The following is a 16990-nucleotide window of genomic DNA, read 5'->3' on the forward strand; positions in this document are numbered from 1 at the left end:
AGAGACAATCACTCTTTCCCGCCCTTTCCCTCGACCAGCCATACCTTGAATGTACTTGACCCGCAGGCCGGGATTTTCGGTGACGTGCGCCGGCAGCGGACACGAATCGATCGTCAGCACGCTCCGGATGGCGAGCTTCTCGAGCGTGGGCAGGTCGGCCGCCGCCGTCACGTTGCCCAGCCACAGGCCCGGCTCGATCTGGTCCAGGTTGACCGGTCCGCCGGAGATGTCCTCGCGCGTCAACCGGTACGTGGACAGTGCGTGGTGGTGCGGATGGTGATGGTCCTTCGGCTTGGGCGGGTTCTTCGGGATGCTGCCCTTGGGGATGTGGCCGGCCACCTTTTTGACCACGATTTCGGCGCCCTCGTTCATCGCGGACTGCACGTGCTCGTTAAACCGGGAACTCTGCGGTTGACCTATTTTGAAGCCGTGCCGTGTTTGGGGCCGGGTCGGGAAAACCGCACGGCGAAGGTGGCCACTCCCGGTCGTTGCAAACTGGTCGGGGACGAACGCGCGACTGCCTCTGCTGGAATGAAAAATCAAGCCCCGATGAGAAGCAGTGAGTGATGACGACAGCGCTACCAAGTTCACGACCGAAAACTTTCGGGCCAAAGTGATTTTCGTCTTTTCTTTTTCGCTCACAATGCTCCCCACCACCCCGCAGACGGTTTTGGGAGTGGGTGGGATGTTTGCTTTTGAGGTGGTGGGGAATGGTGGAGAACCAATGGGGAACGATAGTGATGAATGAAAATGTCCCCACCCCGACATGACCACCCCCATCAAAGTGCAGGGGTACTGAGGTGGAAATTGTAAATTCAAAACAAAATAATCCAAATTTATTCATTTTCAATAGAGGTGGGCAAACCCGCTCCTTTTTAGGAGCCGCTCAATTTCGCTCGCTCTTTTAAAAGAGCCGCTCTTTTGAACGGCTCTTTTTCAAAATTTGGATGAAAAGATTTTTTTTAAGAATCGTGTGATTTTATAAATTAATTGATAACAAATTAAAACTCAAAAGGAGAAGATGCCCTTGAAAACCATATACTGCCCATGTTCGCATAAATGTCCCATATGCAAAAACAGCAAGCTGAGAAAAACGCATTTGAAGTTTGTCCCATACATAAGGCTACGTGTTAAGTTTTCGCGAAAAAACTGGATTTCCTCCTGATTTCTAGAACAAAGTGCTGGATGTTATAGGCTCTTTTGAAAGAGCACACAATTTGAATCAAACTGCATCAATAACTCTAAATCGATGAAAATGCATATGGGACATTTATGCGATCAGGGGCAGTATAGGTCTTAGTGTCAAGATTTCTACTCAAACATTCGAGTAATTGAATGACATCCAATCTTAAATCTAGGATGGTGGAAAAATTGCTATTATTTTTAAAATTGCGTTTATTTCTGCAAAAATTGAACTAATGGATAGTATTCTGTGAAAAATTCTGATTTAATTCGATAAAGTCTATAAACGCTAAAGTTTAATCGGATAAAAGGATTTTTTCCAAAATCTAAAACTATTCAATGCATTTTTGGTAATATTTTACAAATTATGCAATTTGAAATACTCAAATTTGTATTCCGGTAATACTTTAATGCAGGGCTGTGGAGTCGGAGTCGGAGTCGGAGCCGGAGTCGGTGGAGTAGGGTCTTTTTGAGGACCTGGAGTCGGAGTCGGAGTCGGAGTCGTCAAAACTCGAACAGCTGGAGTCGGAGTCGGAGCCGGAGTCGGCTAAATTTTATGAGCTGGAGTCGGAGTCGGAGTCGGAGTTGGAGCCGAAGATTTCTGATAACCCGGAGTCGGAGTCGGAGCCGGAGTTATCTTAAATCCAACAAAAAAATATGTTTTTTTATTGTTCAGTATTTCCTATGTAACAGCTTAATTTACAAAACAACTTATATTTTTAATTGATTTTTCAGATGCCATTATGTATTGGAAGCTTTTTATTGTGATTGAAAAGCTCTAATTGTGTTATAACACTATAATCACTAAATGATAACCTCTTACCCAAGTATGTGATCATTGTTATCCGAGCATTCGTTGGTGAAGGTTGTCTGAATCAACATGACTCGTCGCGTCCCGGCGCAAAACGCCGGCAATATTGCCCTACCTGCGGCTCAAGCAGGCAAAAAAGTGGGAATTTCCAAAAGGAAGGTTGAGGCCTCAACTGATGGCCAAAAACCGGGGAAGGTGCTTTTGGAAGTGACATCGAACAGCAAAAAGACGAAAAAGAGCGACGGTACTGTACCGATGGATGAGGAGGAGGAGAACTCTTCGTCGCACGAGGAGCAGCTATTGAAGAACAACAAGTTTGCTGGACTGCCTGACGAGGACCAGGTAGCGGAAGCAAAGGAGAATGAAGTGAAACAGCGAAAGGAGAAACTGCCTCCTTTTTATGTGCGGCAATCAGCAGCAACGATCGACTTTCGAGCGGGGCTGGTTGAACTCATCAAGTCTGGGAAAGTCCAAGGCAACATTCGTCTGTGTCAGGACGGATTTAAGGTGCTGGTGCAATCCAGGCAGCACTATCAACTGGTCAAGGATTACTTGACCGAAAACGAGGCGGAGTACTTTACCCATGATGTCGTCATGGATAAGCCGTACAAAATCGTCGTCAGAGGTCTGTACGACATGCCAGTGGAGGAATTAGCTGCCGAGCTAAAAGTTTTGAAACTGGATGTGTTGGCCGTGCACAAAATGAGCCGACGCAACAAAGACATCAAGTACCGTGACCAGCTCTACCTGCTGCATTTGGCTAAGGGATCGACGACGCTTCCTGAGCTGAAGGCAATTCGAGCGGTTTTCAACATTATCGTGTCGTGGGAGCGATACCGACCAGTGCATCGTGACGTCACACAATGCTTCAACTGCCTGGGTTTCGGGCACGGAGGTAAGAACTGCCACCTAAAGCGTCGTTGCGCCAAATGTGGTACCGATGCGCACATCACATCCCAGTGCATCCAAGATTCGCTGGTGAAGTGCCTCAACTGCAACGGTGAGCACTCGTCAACCGACCGAAAGTGCCCCAAGAGAGCTGAGTTCGTGAAAATTCGGCAGCAAGCATCGACGAAGAATCAGCCTCAGCGTCGTAGAACTCCTCCAGCCCTGGTGGAGCAAAATTTTCCACCTCTTCAACCGCGACGCCAGGTCCCGAACTTGGCACCGTTGCCGTTGGATCCCAGGAAGAGAGCTGAGATGAATCATCCACGGCCGGGTTCCAGCCAGGAGCCGAGACCGCCACCACCGGGCTTCAGCCAGGAGCCAAGACCAACCCAAGAACCAGCAGTTGAGGAAAATGGTAATGATCTTTACACCTCAACCGAACTCCTCAATATTTTCAAACAGATGTCCGCTGCACTGCGTGGATGCAAAACCAAGACCCAGCAGATTGAAGTGCTGACCTCGTTCGTCATCCAGTATGGATCGTAGGTCCCTCAAGCTGCTGAATTGGAACGCTTGCTCCATTAGGAGGAAGAATTTAGAGCTGGTGGATTTTCTTCGCGAGAAGGAGATCGACGTAGCTGCCATCACGGAAACTCATCTGAAGCCCGGTGAAAAAGTTTATCTGCAAAACTACAAGATCGCGACGCAGCTCGATAGGACCACCTCTGGAGGAGGAGGTGTGCTTGTCGCTGTTCATCGTGATCTCAAGCCACGCCGGCTGCCACACTTTAAGCTGGACATCATCGAGGCCGTTGGAGTGGAAATTCCCACTTCGGTTGGCCCAGTACTCTTCATTGCTGCATACTGTCCACGTCAGGTGAATGCCAGAGATGGTTCAGCAGCAAAACTGAAGAGCGATATCCAGAAGCTGACACGGCGGAGCGCAAAGTACATCATCGCTGGTGACCTCAACGCGAAGCATGAAGTTTGGGGCAACAGCAGGAGGAATCGGAACGGAGTGATTCTGCACAACGATCTGCAAAACGGATACTACAACGTTGTGAGTCCGGATCGTCCAACGAGGGTGGCTCGGTCTGGGAATCACTCAATCATCGACTTCTTCATTACCAATATGGCTGAGAACGTGGCTCATCCTGAGGTGTTTGAAGAGTTGAGTTCTGATCACTATCCGGTGGTTGTGGAGGTTGGAGCTTCCGTTACTCCGCAGCGGCAACCAACCCGGAAAGATTACCACAACGTTGACTGGCAGCAGTTTCAGCAAGTGGTCGACAGCAACATCGACTATGATCAACACCCGGAAACTTCTGCCGATATTGATCGTTCGCTGGAGGTGATCCAGCAGGCTATCAACCAAGCAGAGGCTGCCAACGTTCGGGAGGTTCCTGTTAATTTTAAGGTAACTGATATTGACGTAGATACTAAACACTTGATTAGACTTAGGAATGTTTATAGGAGACAATATCAACGGACTGGGGACTATGACAAAAGATTTCAGTGAACAATTTGAACAAAATCATACAAGACCGACTTGACAATATCAGAAATCAAGAATTTTCAAAACATGTAAGCCAGCTTGGGAATTATTCAAAACCATTTTGGAAACTTTCAAAAGTTCTTAAAAACAAACCAAAGCCTATTCCTCCTCTTATTGTTGAGGATTCTCGTTTGATTACATCCGAGGAAAAGGCAAATGCACTTGGGCTTCATTTTGTTAGTTCACATAATCTTGGCGCTTCCATGACCAGCCGTAAAGAAACATCAGTTGCCAATAGTATTTCAACAATCAATGACTCTACCTTTGAATTTCCTGCAGATTCCCATGTTTCTGGTGAGGAAGTCAAAGTTGCAGTTAAACAAATGAAAAATATGAAAGCTCCTGGCTTTGATAACATTTTTAATCTGATGTTGAAAAAACAGAGTGATCAGTTTTTTCAACATCTAGCCGATATTTTCAATAAATGTTTGCAACTTGGTTACTTCCCCACCAATTGGAAGCTGGGCAAAGTCATACCAATTTTGAAGCCTCAAAAAGATCCAACATCGCCAACAAGTTATCGCCCCATTAGTCTTTTGAGTAGTCTGTCCAAACTCTTTGAGAAGGTCATCTATTCAAGGCTTTTGGATTTTACCAACGATAATAATATAATTTTGAACGAGCAGTTTGGCTTCCGAAAGGGACATAATACTGCTCATCAGCTTACGAGAGTAACTAAAATCATCAAGCAGAACAAGCTTGAGTCTAAATCAACTGCTATGGCTTTGTTGGATGTTGAGAAGGCTTTTGACAATGTTTGGCATGATGGTTTGATACATAAACTGTATTTATACGGTTTTCCAATGTATCTTATCAAAATTATCCAGCACTATCTTTCGGAGAGATCGTTCAAGGTTTTTCTGAATGGGATTGCTTCTGGATTATTCAACATTGATGCTGGGGTTCCCCAAGGAAGTATTCTTGGCCCACTTCTGTACAATATTTTTACATCTGATTTGCCTACTCTTCCTGGTAATGGTGTGTTGTCACTTTTTGCTGATGACACTGCCGTTATTTATAAGGGTAAAATAACCAGATATTTAGTTGGCCGTCTTCAGAAGGGTCTTGACGTTCTTTCCGAATACTTTGGCGACTGGAAAATTCGCATAAATGCAGCCAAAACTCAAACCATCATTTTTCCACTTTCCAAATCGGCCCGATTTGTCCCAAAGGATGATGTTTTGATTAAAATGAATGATGTTTCAATACCCTGGTCAAAGGAAGTTGTCTATTTAGGTCTCATACTTGACTCGAAACTATTGTTTCGGCAGCATGTAGACAAAATATTGAACAAGTGCAGCATTCTCATCAGGTGTTTGTATCCTTTAATTAACAGAAAATCAAAGCTATCTTTGAAAAATAAGTTAGCAGTTTACAAACAAATAATTTACCCCGTTATTGAGTATGCAGTACCTGTTTGGGAATGTTGCGCTAGAACTCATAAATTGAAACTCCAGCGTGTCCAAAACAAGGTACTCAAAATGGTTTTGAATGTTCCTGGCTGGACAAGATCAAGTGAGGTTCATGAATTAGCAGAAGTTAAAATGTTGGATCAGAAGATTCAGGAAAAATGTTTGAAATTCAGGGAAAAATGTGCTATTTCTGAATACCCCTTGATTCAAGGATTGGTTTAGTTTATTGTAAGTTTAAGTTAGTTTTAGGTTAGGTTATGTTTTCTTAACATTTTTTTCCTCATTGTACCTAGTGTTACAAAAATGATAAATCATATACTTTTAAAGTTATAAAAATGAACAGTGTTTAAATCACGAAAAGCAAACTAAAGCTGAAGAGCCGCAGCTGACCACTTATTATGTAAACCAAATGTAATTATTATAAGAAAGATTCAATAAAGTATATTTAATTCCAAAAAAAAAAATACCCAAGTATGTAGTATCATAATTCAAAAAATAATAAAAAAATATTGGTTATGTAGTCAGACTATATTTATGTTCCCTTTCAATACAAATTTGACCAAATTTCATCCAGTTATTTCTGAAAAAAGTACACACAAAGTCATCTTTTATCCCAATAGCGTATGTCTTGGAAGTTTTAAGTTAAATCATTTTTTAGGAAAAAATTACGAGGTACATAAAAAGATTAAAAATAGTAATCACTGTTTTTGCAATTCGAAAAAAGTCACTGACAGTTTAACTTTTGTAACAAATATTCAGCGATAATTACAATCTCTTACTTGGAACTCAACATTTTGTTTATAACTGAGTACAAGAAAATCAAAGTGTTTTAAAATAATTGAAACTAACCAAAAATATCAAAACAAGTTGCAACAAATTTTTAAATAATCATTGATTGTTGATGTTGATGATGATTTTAGGTAAACTATTTTGATATCGTTGCAAATTATCGTTGAAAAAATCTCAAGAATTCAGTACAAAAATGAACTAATAAAAAAATGTGTAGAACAAATTATAGGATTTTAATTTATTTTTCAAATATTATAAAAAAAACAGAATCAAAATAACATCACCTGGTAAGAATTTTCTCATACTGTTTGTCCCACGCCAATATGACGGAAGGTGATAATCATTGCATATCAATGTACCTTAAAAAAATGAAATATTTGTGACCTAGAAAATATTTTACTTGTGGGTATTTGTTTTTTTATTATAATTTAAGTTTTTTCATATATTTTGATGGAGGCGCAAGATCATTCATAAAGCTTTGTTTTGGGTGAAGATTCACGAAGTATCGTGCGCTTCCTTTTTAAAGTATATAAAATTTTAAAATTAAAATAAATTAAAAATTTCCAGGGTGAAATATTTTCCTTGTCATAGATCTTTGAAAAGGACATCTTAAGCGTCCTTTCCACGAAGAAATTGTTTAGATACATTGATTTGCAATAATAATCTCCTTCAGCCATGGCGTGATGTCCATGTACGTCCAAAAAAACAAAAAAAAAATCTTTTAAAGTTGTCATTTAAAAACAAGGTGCCTGTCACTGTGCTTCTTAAAAATGTTAGCCTGAAAGTGAGCAAATTGAATTTTAATGTTCAATAGATCATAAAGGCCAGGGTTTTTTTTAGTTATTCATTCAAAAATAACAATTTAATATTTAAATTTATTAGCTTTGAAAAAATATTTTCAAATTTGAGATTAAGCAAATAAATCAAAATTTACTTACAAAACTGTTCTTCTCAAAATGCCTCTAAAACTGAAGATATTTTTTGATTTCTGTTTCCATAACGTATAAAACTTGTAACCTAGAAACTTTTTTTCCGTTTCTTTACTTTACTTTACTTTTACTTAACTTATTTTTCTTGAGAAAAACATTACGCTTTGAGAGTATTTAAATAATCCTATTTATCAATGTTTCAAAAATAATTAACTAATAATAGTTAACTAACTTTTGAAACATTTAAAAATATGTGGAGTCGGAGTCGGAGTCGGAGCCAACCATTTGTTGAAAGCTGGAGTCGGAGTCGGAGTTGGAGTCGGCTAGAGTTGGTAGGCTGGAGTCGGAGTCGGAGTCGGAGCCAACCATTTGTTCAAAGCCGGAGCCGGAGTCGGAGTCGGAGTCGGCTAATCTGAGAAAGCCGGAGTCGGAGTCGGAGTCGGAGTCGTTTGAAATATGACCCGACTCCGCAGCCCTGCTTTAATGTACAATCAGTTTGTTTTTTTTTCATTTTGTTTCATTTATATTTGGGATAATTTTTTTATGCATTGAATTATTTGAAATTGCATTTTCAATTCTAAAAACAAATTTGATACTTGTATACACTCAAACCCCGTTGGTTTGACACCAACTGTTGTCAAACGAACGGGGTCACTTTTTAGTTTGACACCCCTTTTACACGGAGTTCACACATACTACCAAACGTTTGTTTCGATAGTGTGCGTGAGCGCCGTGTAAAAAGTGACAGTTCGTCACTTTTTAGTTTGACTTTGACCAACCAACGGGGTACAAACTAAAAAAGTGTCAAACGAAAAAGTGACCAACCACCGGGGGTTGAGTGTATTTTTTTTTTAAATTCAATTAATTATTTTTATAACAAAAATCATTCCAGCTGGAAACGGTTCTTTTAAAAGACCGGAATTCAAAAAAGGAACCGCGGCTCGTTCGCTCTTTTCAGTGAACCGGCTCTTTGAGCGGCTCGCTCTTATTTTGCTCACCTCTAATTTTCAATATTTTTTATAATAATTCTGGAGTTTTTTTTGAAAAGGTCCTATAAACCCAGTTTTCAATTTTTTTGCTTTTTGGGCGTTTTTGAATACCCCTGACTCAAGGCGGTTCTAAAAACACCCAAAAAGCAAAAAAAATAAAATTTGGTTTATAGGTCCTTTTCAAAAAAAAACTCCAGAATTATGTTCAGAGATAAATACCAGTAAACCTCGTTAGATAAATGTACGACTCGTGCTGAAAAAAAATCTAAATCAGTTTAGAGTATGTAGAGTTTAGAGAAAGATAGATACAGTCATCCCACATACACTCAACCCCCGGTGGTTGGTCACTTTTTCGTTTGACACTTTTTTAGTTTGTACCCCGTTGGTTGGTCAAAGTCAAACTAAAAAGTGACGAACTGTCACTTTTTACACGGCGCTCACGCACACTATCGAAACAAACGTTTGGTAGTATGTGTGAACTCCGTGTAAAAGGGGTGTCAAACTAAAAAGTGACCCCGTTCGTTTGACAACAGTTGGTGTCAAACCAACGGGGTTTGAGTGTATTCGGAACACCTACAAATTCGGAACACTTTTATGATAAGTTGTCAATAGCATGCCAATAGTAGCTTTTTTGTCGACCCTACTATTTTTAGAACCTTTATTTGGACATTATCTTGATATTTCACTAGTAAAAGTAGTACTTTTTGAACAAAAAACTTCATTCCAAGACTTTTTTGTCCAGAGCAGCAAAACACTGCCTCCAAATGGCCTGTTTCATAATTGTGGGATGTTATTGTGCCTCCCACAATTGTGGAACACCTGAATTTAACTGATATTTTCACAAAAAAAAAGTTATCAAACCACGTATAAAACATCACTAAGCTTGAGTTTCATTGGTTTCAGTGTGATAAGTCATTATTTGGTAATAAATATGTACTTCTGGAGAGATCCAAAGTTTGTTTACATTCGTAAGAAAAAAGTGTTCCGAATTTGTGGATTTCAAGGGTCAAAGTAATTATTCAAAAACTTCATATAAAAGTTAAAATTTGCAGATGTTCGATACAGCATTCGAAAGATCGCAAGAAAAGCTTTCAAATGAAGGTAAAAGCTAATCATTAAGTTCAATTATCGATTTGCTATGATTTTTTGAACATTGGCCGATCTGGAAACTGTTCCGAATATGTGGGATGACTGTACATAATTAATGATTGGATTAGATATTTTTAATAAAACTTTGGAAAATATAGTACGAAGTGTTTTGATGTTTTTTTAAGTTCCTTGGTTTTTTTTGTTTGAGTTTTTTTTAATTATAAAATATTCAAATTTAAATAATTTTTGAAAATTAAAATTTCTTCGAATTTTTCAGTTGTAACTTTTTTAAATACTTGAGGTTTAACATTTTTGAACCTTCTTTTTCTAATTTAGATTTTTTGTTAATTTTTAGAATTTGTTTTATATTAAGGTCTTTGTCAATATTTTTCAAAGTATTTTAGTATTTTTTTAAATGATTAATTTTGAGGATAATGATAAAGGAAATGAACTTCAGGAAGAAGAGCAACTTTGTCCCAAAATTAAAGTCAACTTTCGTTTATACAAATGAAAAAACTAACTCTAAGAAATAATATTTGTTTAGGATTGCAGGACCAAAACCTGAGATTTTTTTTATAAAAATTCCTTTCATATAGTTGAAAAAATAAATATATTGCATTTTCCTTAAGATTGTGTAAAGAGAAGAGAATAAGGACTTTGTTTTAGCGAAGCAAAGAGTTTCATAGAGTTTTGAAGCGCGCGAACAAAATTGAATTGCAAATATTAAGATAAATAAAAATGCTTTAAAGAGTTCTGCTCTTCAAAAATTCCCAAGCAAATATTTAAAAATGATATGAGATAGAAATTTGCAATGTTCTACAAAGTTGCAGACATTTCAATTCTCTACAATTTTTTTATAACAAAGCATTGTAAAATTTTAATGATGCAATTAAAAAATGAAAATATTTTTAACGTTTTGTCTCAAATAAACTCTAAAAAGCTGCAGAACATCGCAAAACAATTCAATATAAAAGTGTTTTTCTTTTATCTCCCGAAAGACTCAATGAATGCCAACAAATTCGTGACGCAATTTGAAGGTAAAAAAAATGCGATTTTGTGTGTGAAAATGGTGAAATAGGAATTTGTAATGTTGAGCAATGTCATATGCCTTATTTTTCTGCGTGGTTGTAGAGAGCACTAAAAGAAATTTTTTGTAGAATATTGCAAATTCATCTCAAGCCGTTTAGAAGATAAAACGATGACAAACCAAGCCAAATCCAAGATATAAACTCATTTTAATTTGTTTTTTTTTTAGAATTAAACAGTTATTATGCAGAACACTACACTTTCAATTAAGATATTTGTAAAAACCTTTCAACTGAGAGCATTTTAATTTTATCCCAAAACATTCAATCAATCTTCTGCTTGAGAACCACAGGGTATTCTTCCTGCTATTCTTGCCGTGACGAGACGGAATTATATGACAGGGCGCAGCAACAAAAGCTCACCGACCGAACTGCTTATGCTCTGTGCCTTCCTTTTCCGCTTCTCCTGTCTGACATCCGGTGTGTGTGTGCCTAATAATCACCCAAAACAGGAAGCGGAAAAAAATGTCAAAGCAAAGCCTTTTTCCTTAGAAAAGTAGAAACTTATCACTGTGCCGAAATCATGAAAACCCATTAATTATTATTCTGATAAATGGGTGAGCTCGTGGAATGTCTCTTATCGGAACATGAACCTTGAAAGAGGTTTCCACCGCCAAGAACCATATGCCAGCGACGGCGCCGATGTTATAAATGAGTCCATTTTTGTGGGGGGGAACCATACCGTAAAGCCTATTTTCAGGCGCATATTCCATACATAAAACATCGCGTCTAGGTTATTTTTAATTTCAGCAATATAAAAAGCTTCGGGCTAGGAGGTGAAAAATCGATTTACCTTTTTCCAATCGTGTTTTGGTGTTGTCGTCGCGATTCGCGAAATTTGCACACGTTTTCCTTTAAACTCACAATACCTCACACCGGAAGCCCACTTTCGGAAACCAGAATTTGGCACTGGAAACGGAAAATCCTTATTTTAAGCACGCTAAAACGAGCCTATTCAAACTAAATTTGCACAGCCTGCACACACTAACAGCACTTGCCCAGAACAGTGACTAATGTTTGTTTACACCACGCACTTGGAAAAATCGCTCAACTTTATTTAGCTCTCAAATCACTCGCTCTCTCTGCGACTCTCCGAGTTTTTCATGGGTGGGTGGCGCCCTTCGTTGGCTGGGGTGGAAAACCTCTTATCAAAGGCCGCCGCACGGCGTGGATGTTGTTTTTGTAAACAAAGCCCACGTTGGACGGGAGGGGTGGTGGGTGGTTTGGGCGCGAAATTTGAACTGTCGAATGAGGCACACCTTCTTTCGGGAGAGTCGGGGTTACAACTTTTTTTTAAATGTCTATTAAATTTTTACATTTTTAAATTCGTAAGTTTTTAATGCCGAAAATGCAAGTAATTTAGTATATTTACATTACAAATTTACATACAAATTTAAAGCATGACTGGAGCGATGTTTAGTGTTTTATTTAGGAAAGAAATCCAAATTTTGGGAATGATACAAATTTCGTGATTTGATTATTCGGAGTGAAATTATGACGAGCTCGTCAGATGTTCGATTACGAACTACTCTTATATGTTTATGCACAGGAGTTTTGTCTTTCATTTAATATTTATATTAGATCTTAGAAATTGTAATATAATTTAATCTAAGATTTTTTTCAATTGTAGAATTTTTGGAAAAATTGATTTTTTTTTTTTTTTTTGTATAATTGGGTACTAAAGCCCTATGTCAATTTTTATGTACAACGGTAAAAAACTCGATTAAAACCCATTTCTGATCACTTTTTTTCATTTTAATGCAACAATTTTTTTTACAAGACAACATTTTTTCGATGGATCAACTATGGTCCCCTTGGAACGAGCTGTCAAGTAGGAGCTTTTCTGTCAAGAAGGACCGCGAGGTTAATTTTTCAAAATTGATTTAAAAATCCATTTTAAATTCTTTGTGGTCGTACAAAAAGTCATTGTACTCAGAAAAATAAGCATTATCGCTGTAAACAATAATATCAGCAATCTAAGCTTCATTTTAGGACCCAATTATTCATAACTTAAATTTTCCTTTTTCTCAGATTTTAAATATTTTAAGTTTTTATTGTTTGAATGTTTAAAACATATAGAATAGTTCTTAAAATTAAGCATAAATTTGTGATATTAAAAAAGAGCATAAATTTGTGATCGAAAAAGACTTGAAATGGATTTTTAACTCATTTAATAAAAATAACTTCGCGGCCGTTTTTGACAGAAAAGGTGACCCTCTGTACAACCACAAAGAGTTTAAAATGGATTTTTAAATCAATTTTGAAAAATTAACCTCGCGGTCCCTCTTGACAGAAAAGCTCCTACTTGACCAGGGTTACCAGGTCAAAATTTTAAAATCTGGCAAAGTTTCGATAATAAATCTGGAAAAAAAAATCGCAGACGAAAATCTAACATTTTTGAATAGTGAAGAGGAAGGAATACACTCAACCCCCGGTGGTTGGTCACTTTTTCGTTTGATACTTTTTTAGTTTGTACCCCGTTGGTTGGTCAAAGTCAAACTAAAAAGTGACGAACTGTCACTTTTTACACGACGCTCACGCACACTATCAAAACAAACGTTTGGTAGTGTGTGTGAACTCCGTGTAAAAGGGGTGTCAAACTAAAAAGTGACCCCGTTCGTTTGACAACAGTTGGTGTCAAACCATCGGGGTTTGAGTGTACATGGATAAATTAAACAGTTTGTAGAATTTAGATGGATTGACTGATTTTATGGCCAAACAATTTATGAATTGCCATTTTTTTAGAAAACAACTTGCTAAATTTTTCGATTTTCAATTAAATTCGTTAATTTTAATCAAAAAGTTGTTCAAAATGGCCATAAAGTGAAAAATTTGGCCAAATCTGTCAATATCTGGCACAAAGAAAGATGAATCTTTATTCTGTCTGACACTTGAAAAATCTGGCATACTCAGATTTATCTGGCAACCTGGCAACCCTGTACTTGACAGCTCTTTCCAAGGGGATCATAGTTGATCCATCGAAAAAATGTTGTCTTGTCAAAATGAAAAAAAGTGATCAGAAATGGTTTTTAATCGTGTTTTTTTATCGTTGTATACATAAAAATTGACATAGGGCTTTACTGCCCATGTTCGCATAAATGTCCCATTTGCAACAACAGCAAGCTGAGAAAACCCCATTTGAAGTTTGTCCCACACATAAGGCTACGTGTTAAGTTTTTGCGAAAAAACTGGATTTCCTCCTGATTTCTAGAACAATGTACTGGGTGTTATAGGCTTTTCTGAAAGGGCACACGATTTTGAACCAAACTGCATCATTAACTCAAAAACGATGAAAATGCATATGGGACATTTATGCGATCTGGGGCAGTTTAGTACCCAATTGGGTTTTAATCGTGTTTTTGATCGCTGTAGATAGAAATTTTGAAGGGACTTTTTCCTATTACTACTGGTTATTTCTTAAATTTTTTAAGCTTATTTTTTAAATTTTGTACTTTAGATTTGCTATAATACTTTTTTTCATTTTGGAATCGATAGATTTTTTGTATTTGTGATTTTGAATTTCTTAAATTCATATTTTTAAAGTTGTTGGAATTTCCCCTTTTTTATTTTGATTTAAATTTATTTGAAAATGTATTTCTGGAGTTTTTTTTATGAGGTCTAATAAACAAATTTTCCCTGCGATTTGGCCCTGCGGGCCAGATCTGATTCTGATTCTGTAGCAATGGTGGGCCGGAACTAATTTTTGATCGAAGTTGAAAAGGTAAACAAATATTGTTTTCATAAATTTTGATATTAAGTTCTATTAAAGTAAGAAAACAAATCAACTAGTGTGGTAAATAAGATTCATTTATCTTGATTTTAAGAATAAAAAATAAGGATTTTTAACTCGATTTTTTTACAAAATATGTTTTTTTAATTTATTTAAATTTTTATTTGTTTCAGATTATGTTTTAGTCGATTGCAATTAAATATCATTATATAATTTTTAATAAAAACAATAACACAATTTTTTAAAGTTAAATTTCCTCAACACAACAACATACAACAAGAACAAAGAGACATGTTAAAATGTATGTATTCAAGCGAAATTTGGATTCGAATATTCTTTACAAAAAAAAACAAATTTTGTGTTGTTGCGCATCTATATTAAAAAAATAAATATATTAAACTGTGTTCAATTTGTTATTCTTCAAACTTCGATGTTAATGAAAGAATATATTTCTTTCATTAACATTTCCCTGATTTCTTTTCTTATTTTGAGACATTTTTTAATCTATATATAAAATATTTCAACGGTTTTGTTCGAACGCGAATCAGTTCAATACGAAGCGTCGGATCAAGGTGCTTTTTGTTGCGTTGGGTTCGTAAAAGTCCAAGGAAGGTTTTTACGCCAAAAAATGAAAACTTTGGCCACTCTGAAACCGATTCCGGAAAATCTGCAGCTTGTATGGGAAAAGCTGCGTAAAATCAAATTTTGATCACAGGAGGCTGAATTAGCAAACAAGCGTGATTTGTGCTTACTCATTTATTTAAAAAAGAATCATGTTCAATCAAATTCCTCAAAATAAAAAAAAAACTTCAATTTGGACCGTTGCAAATATTTTTCAAAGTTTATGTCGCCGTTTATGTGTTTTGAATTTTTATGACATTCCAATGTACAACACTGCAAAAAAAAATGTTTCGCAAAAAATATATTTTTTGTCATTATTTAGATATTTTGGAAACTAATAATGGCAAAACAACTGGACAGGTGTATAATGCATTTTAAAACACTTTTTTCATTAAAATGTTGAAAGTATGGCTCGTTATTTCAATTTGTATACTTTTTTTTATTTTTTTCTAAATTTCAGAATTTTAAAGTGGTTGGAATTTGTCTTTTTTGCTTGCTTTAAATTTATTGGATTATTTATTTCAGGAGTTTTTTTAAAGGTCCAAAAAACAAATTTTCTTTTTTTTTTCTTTTTGGGTGTTTTTAAAACCACCTTGAATCAGGGGTATTCTTAAACACTTAAAAACCAAAATAACCATTAAATTTTTGAAACAGCATATAATTTAATCACAATTTTTGGTTAGAGTGCTGAACCACTTTTAGCCACTAGCAAATAAAAAGTTGTAAGCGCGTAGTGAAAGAAGGTGTTCCTCCAAGAATATTCTGGAACTGAGCACGATAAAAAAAATCATGATTTGACATTTCGCGATATTTGAGATCACTCTGTTGTTGAAGTTGTACACAAAAAGGCGTTTTCCTGTTAATTCACTCAATTTTATTGAACTGCACTTAAAATACAGTTTGTATAAGGGATTTCAGTATTACAAAGTGCAGAACAATGTCGCAGGCAAACATCGACAATGTAATTTGAAGATAAGATTTGAAAAAGCATTAAAAAAATTACATAGTTTGAAATCACATTTTCAGCTTCAACTCGACCTGGAGGAGCTCCGGAATCTGGCCGCACAGGCCAAACGGTCCAAGGTCCAACAGCTGCTGTCGATCGATATTCGTAAGCTGGAAACGGACCTGCTGGCGTGCAAACAAAAACAGGAAGCATCCGCCACCGCTACCACCACAAAACCCCCGGCACCGGTGGCCGGCGATTGCAAGCGGTACCGCGTGGAGTTGAAGGAATACGCCTGGGATCAGAGTGACAAGTTTATCAAGATCTTCGTCACAGTTAAGGATGTCCAGCACGTGCCGGAGGAGAGCGTGAACGCGGAATTTACGGCCAGCTCGTTCAACCTGCTGATCAACAACCTGAACAACAAGGACTTTACGTTTGTGGTGAATCACCTGCTGTTCCCGATCGACCCGGAGAAGAGCTACCGCAAGCTCAAGTCGGACATGGTGGCGATTTATCTGGCCAAGGCTAAGCAGGGTCAAAAGTGGGCCCACTTGACGGTCACGGCCAAGCGGCTGCAGGAGATTAAGGACGAACGGATTGCGCTGAAGGATGACTCGGCGGATCCGCAGGCCGGCCTGATGAAGGTGATGCAGCAGCTGTACGACTCCGGAGACTCGGAGACCAAACGGATGATCAACAAGGCCTGGCATCAGTCGCAGAACAAGACGAACTTGCTCGATGGTGGAGCCATGTCGGAATGAGACTGGCCGGAGTTTGGGGAGATGAGCATTTAAATATTCAACATAATCGCAACAAACTTAATTCCCAGCGTTGTAATTTACTGTACTGATTAAAAATATAACACTTTGTAAGCTGAACGTTGATTTTTATTCTTTTTATTATATCGTTTTCATTAAAAAGACTCAATTTAAGGCCAATTTGATGCGGCACCAACGAATCA

The 16990-nt window shown here is 37.4% G+C and overlaps 2 protein-coding genes across 3 annotated transcripts in view; one reads left to right on the forward strand and one right to left on the reverse strand.

Moving 5' to 3' along the window:
* LOC6052586 (dual specificity protein phosphatase MPK-4) overlaps positions 1-11940 on the reverse strand; it is a 41718-nt gene extending 29778 nt beyond the window's left edge. Inside the window, exons 1-2 of one of the 2 annotated variants that reach the window (XM_038263442.1) lie at positions 11523-11940; positions 45-523 (exon numbers count right to left, since the gene is read on the reverse strand). In XM_038263442.1, the coding sequence (XP_038119370.1) occupies positions 45-372 (328 nt within the window). In that variant the 5' untranslated portion in view covers positions 373-523; positions 11523-11940. Of the gene's footprint in view, positions 1-44; positions 527-11522 lie in introns of both variants that reach the window. The other variant, XM_038263441.1, reaches the window with a different exon arrangement.
* Positions 11941-15890: 3950 nt separating this feature from the next.
* Positions 15891-16907, forward strand: LOC6052590 (calcyclin-binding protein). The gene is made up of 2 exons (XM_001868795.2): positions 15891-16041; positions 16107-16907. Exons 1-2 carry the CDS (start codon positions 16018-16020, stop codon positions 16788-16790), a joined length of 708 nt encoding a protein of 235 aa, XP_001868830.2. The 5' UTR covers positions 15891-16017; the 3' UTR covers positions 16791-16907.
* The last annotated feature ends 83 nt before the right edge of the window (positions 16908-16990 follow it).

Source organism: Culex quinquefasciatus, chromosome 3, assembly GCF_015732765.1.
Source record: "Culex quinquefasciatus strain JHB chromosome 3, VPISU_Cqui_1.0_pri_paternal, whole genome shotgun sequence".
NCBI lineage: Eukaryota > Metazoa > Arthropoda > Insecta > Diptera > Culicidae > Culex > Culex quinquefasciatus.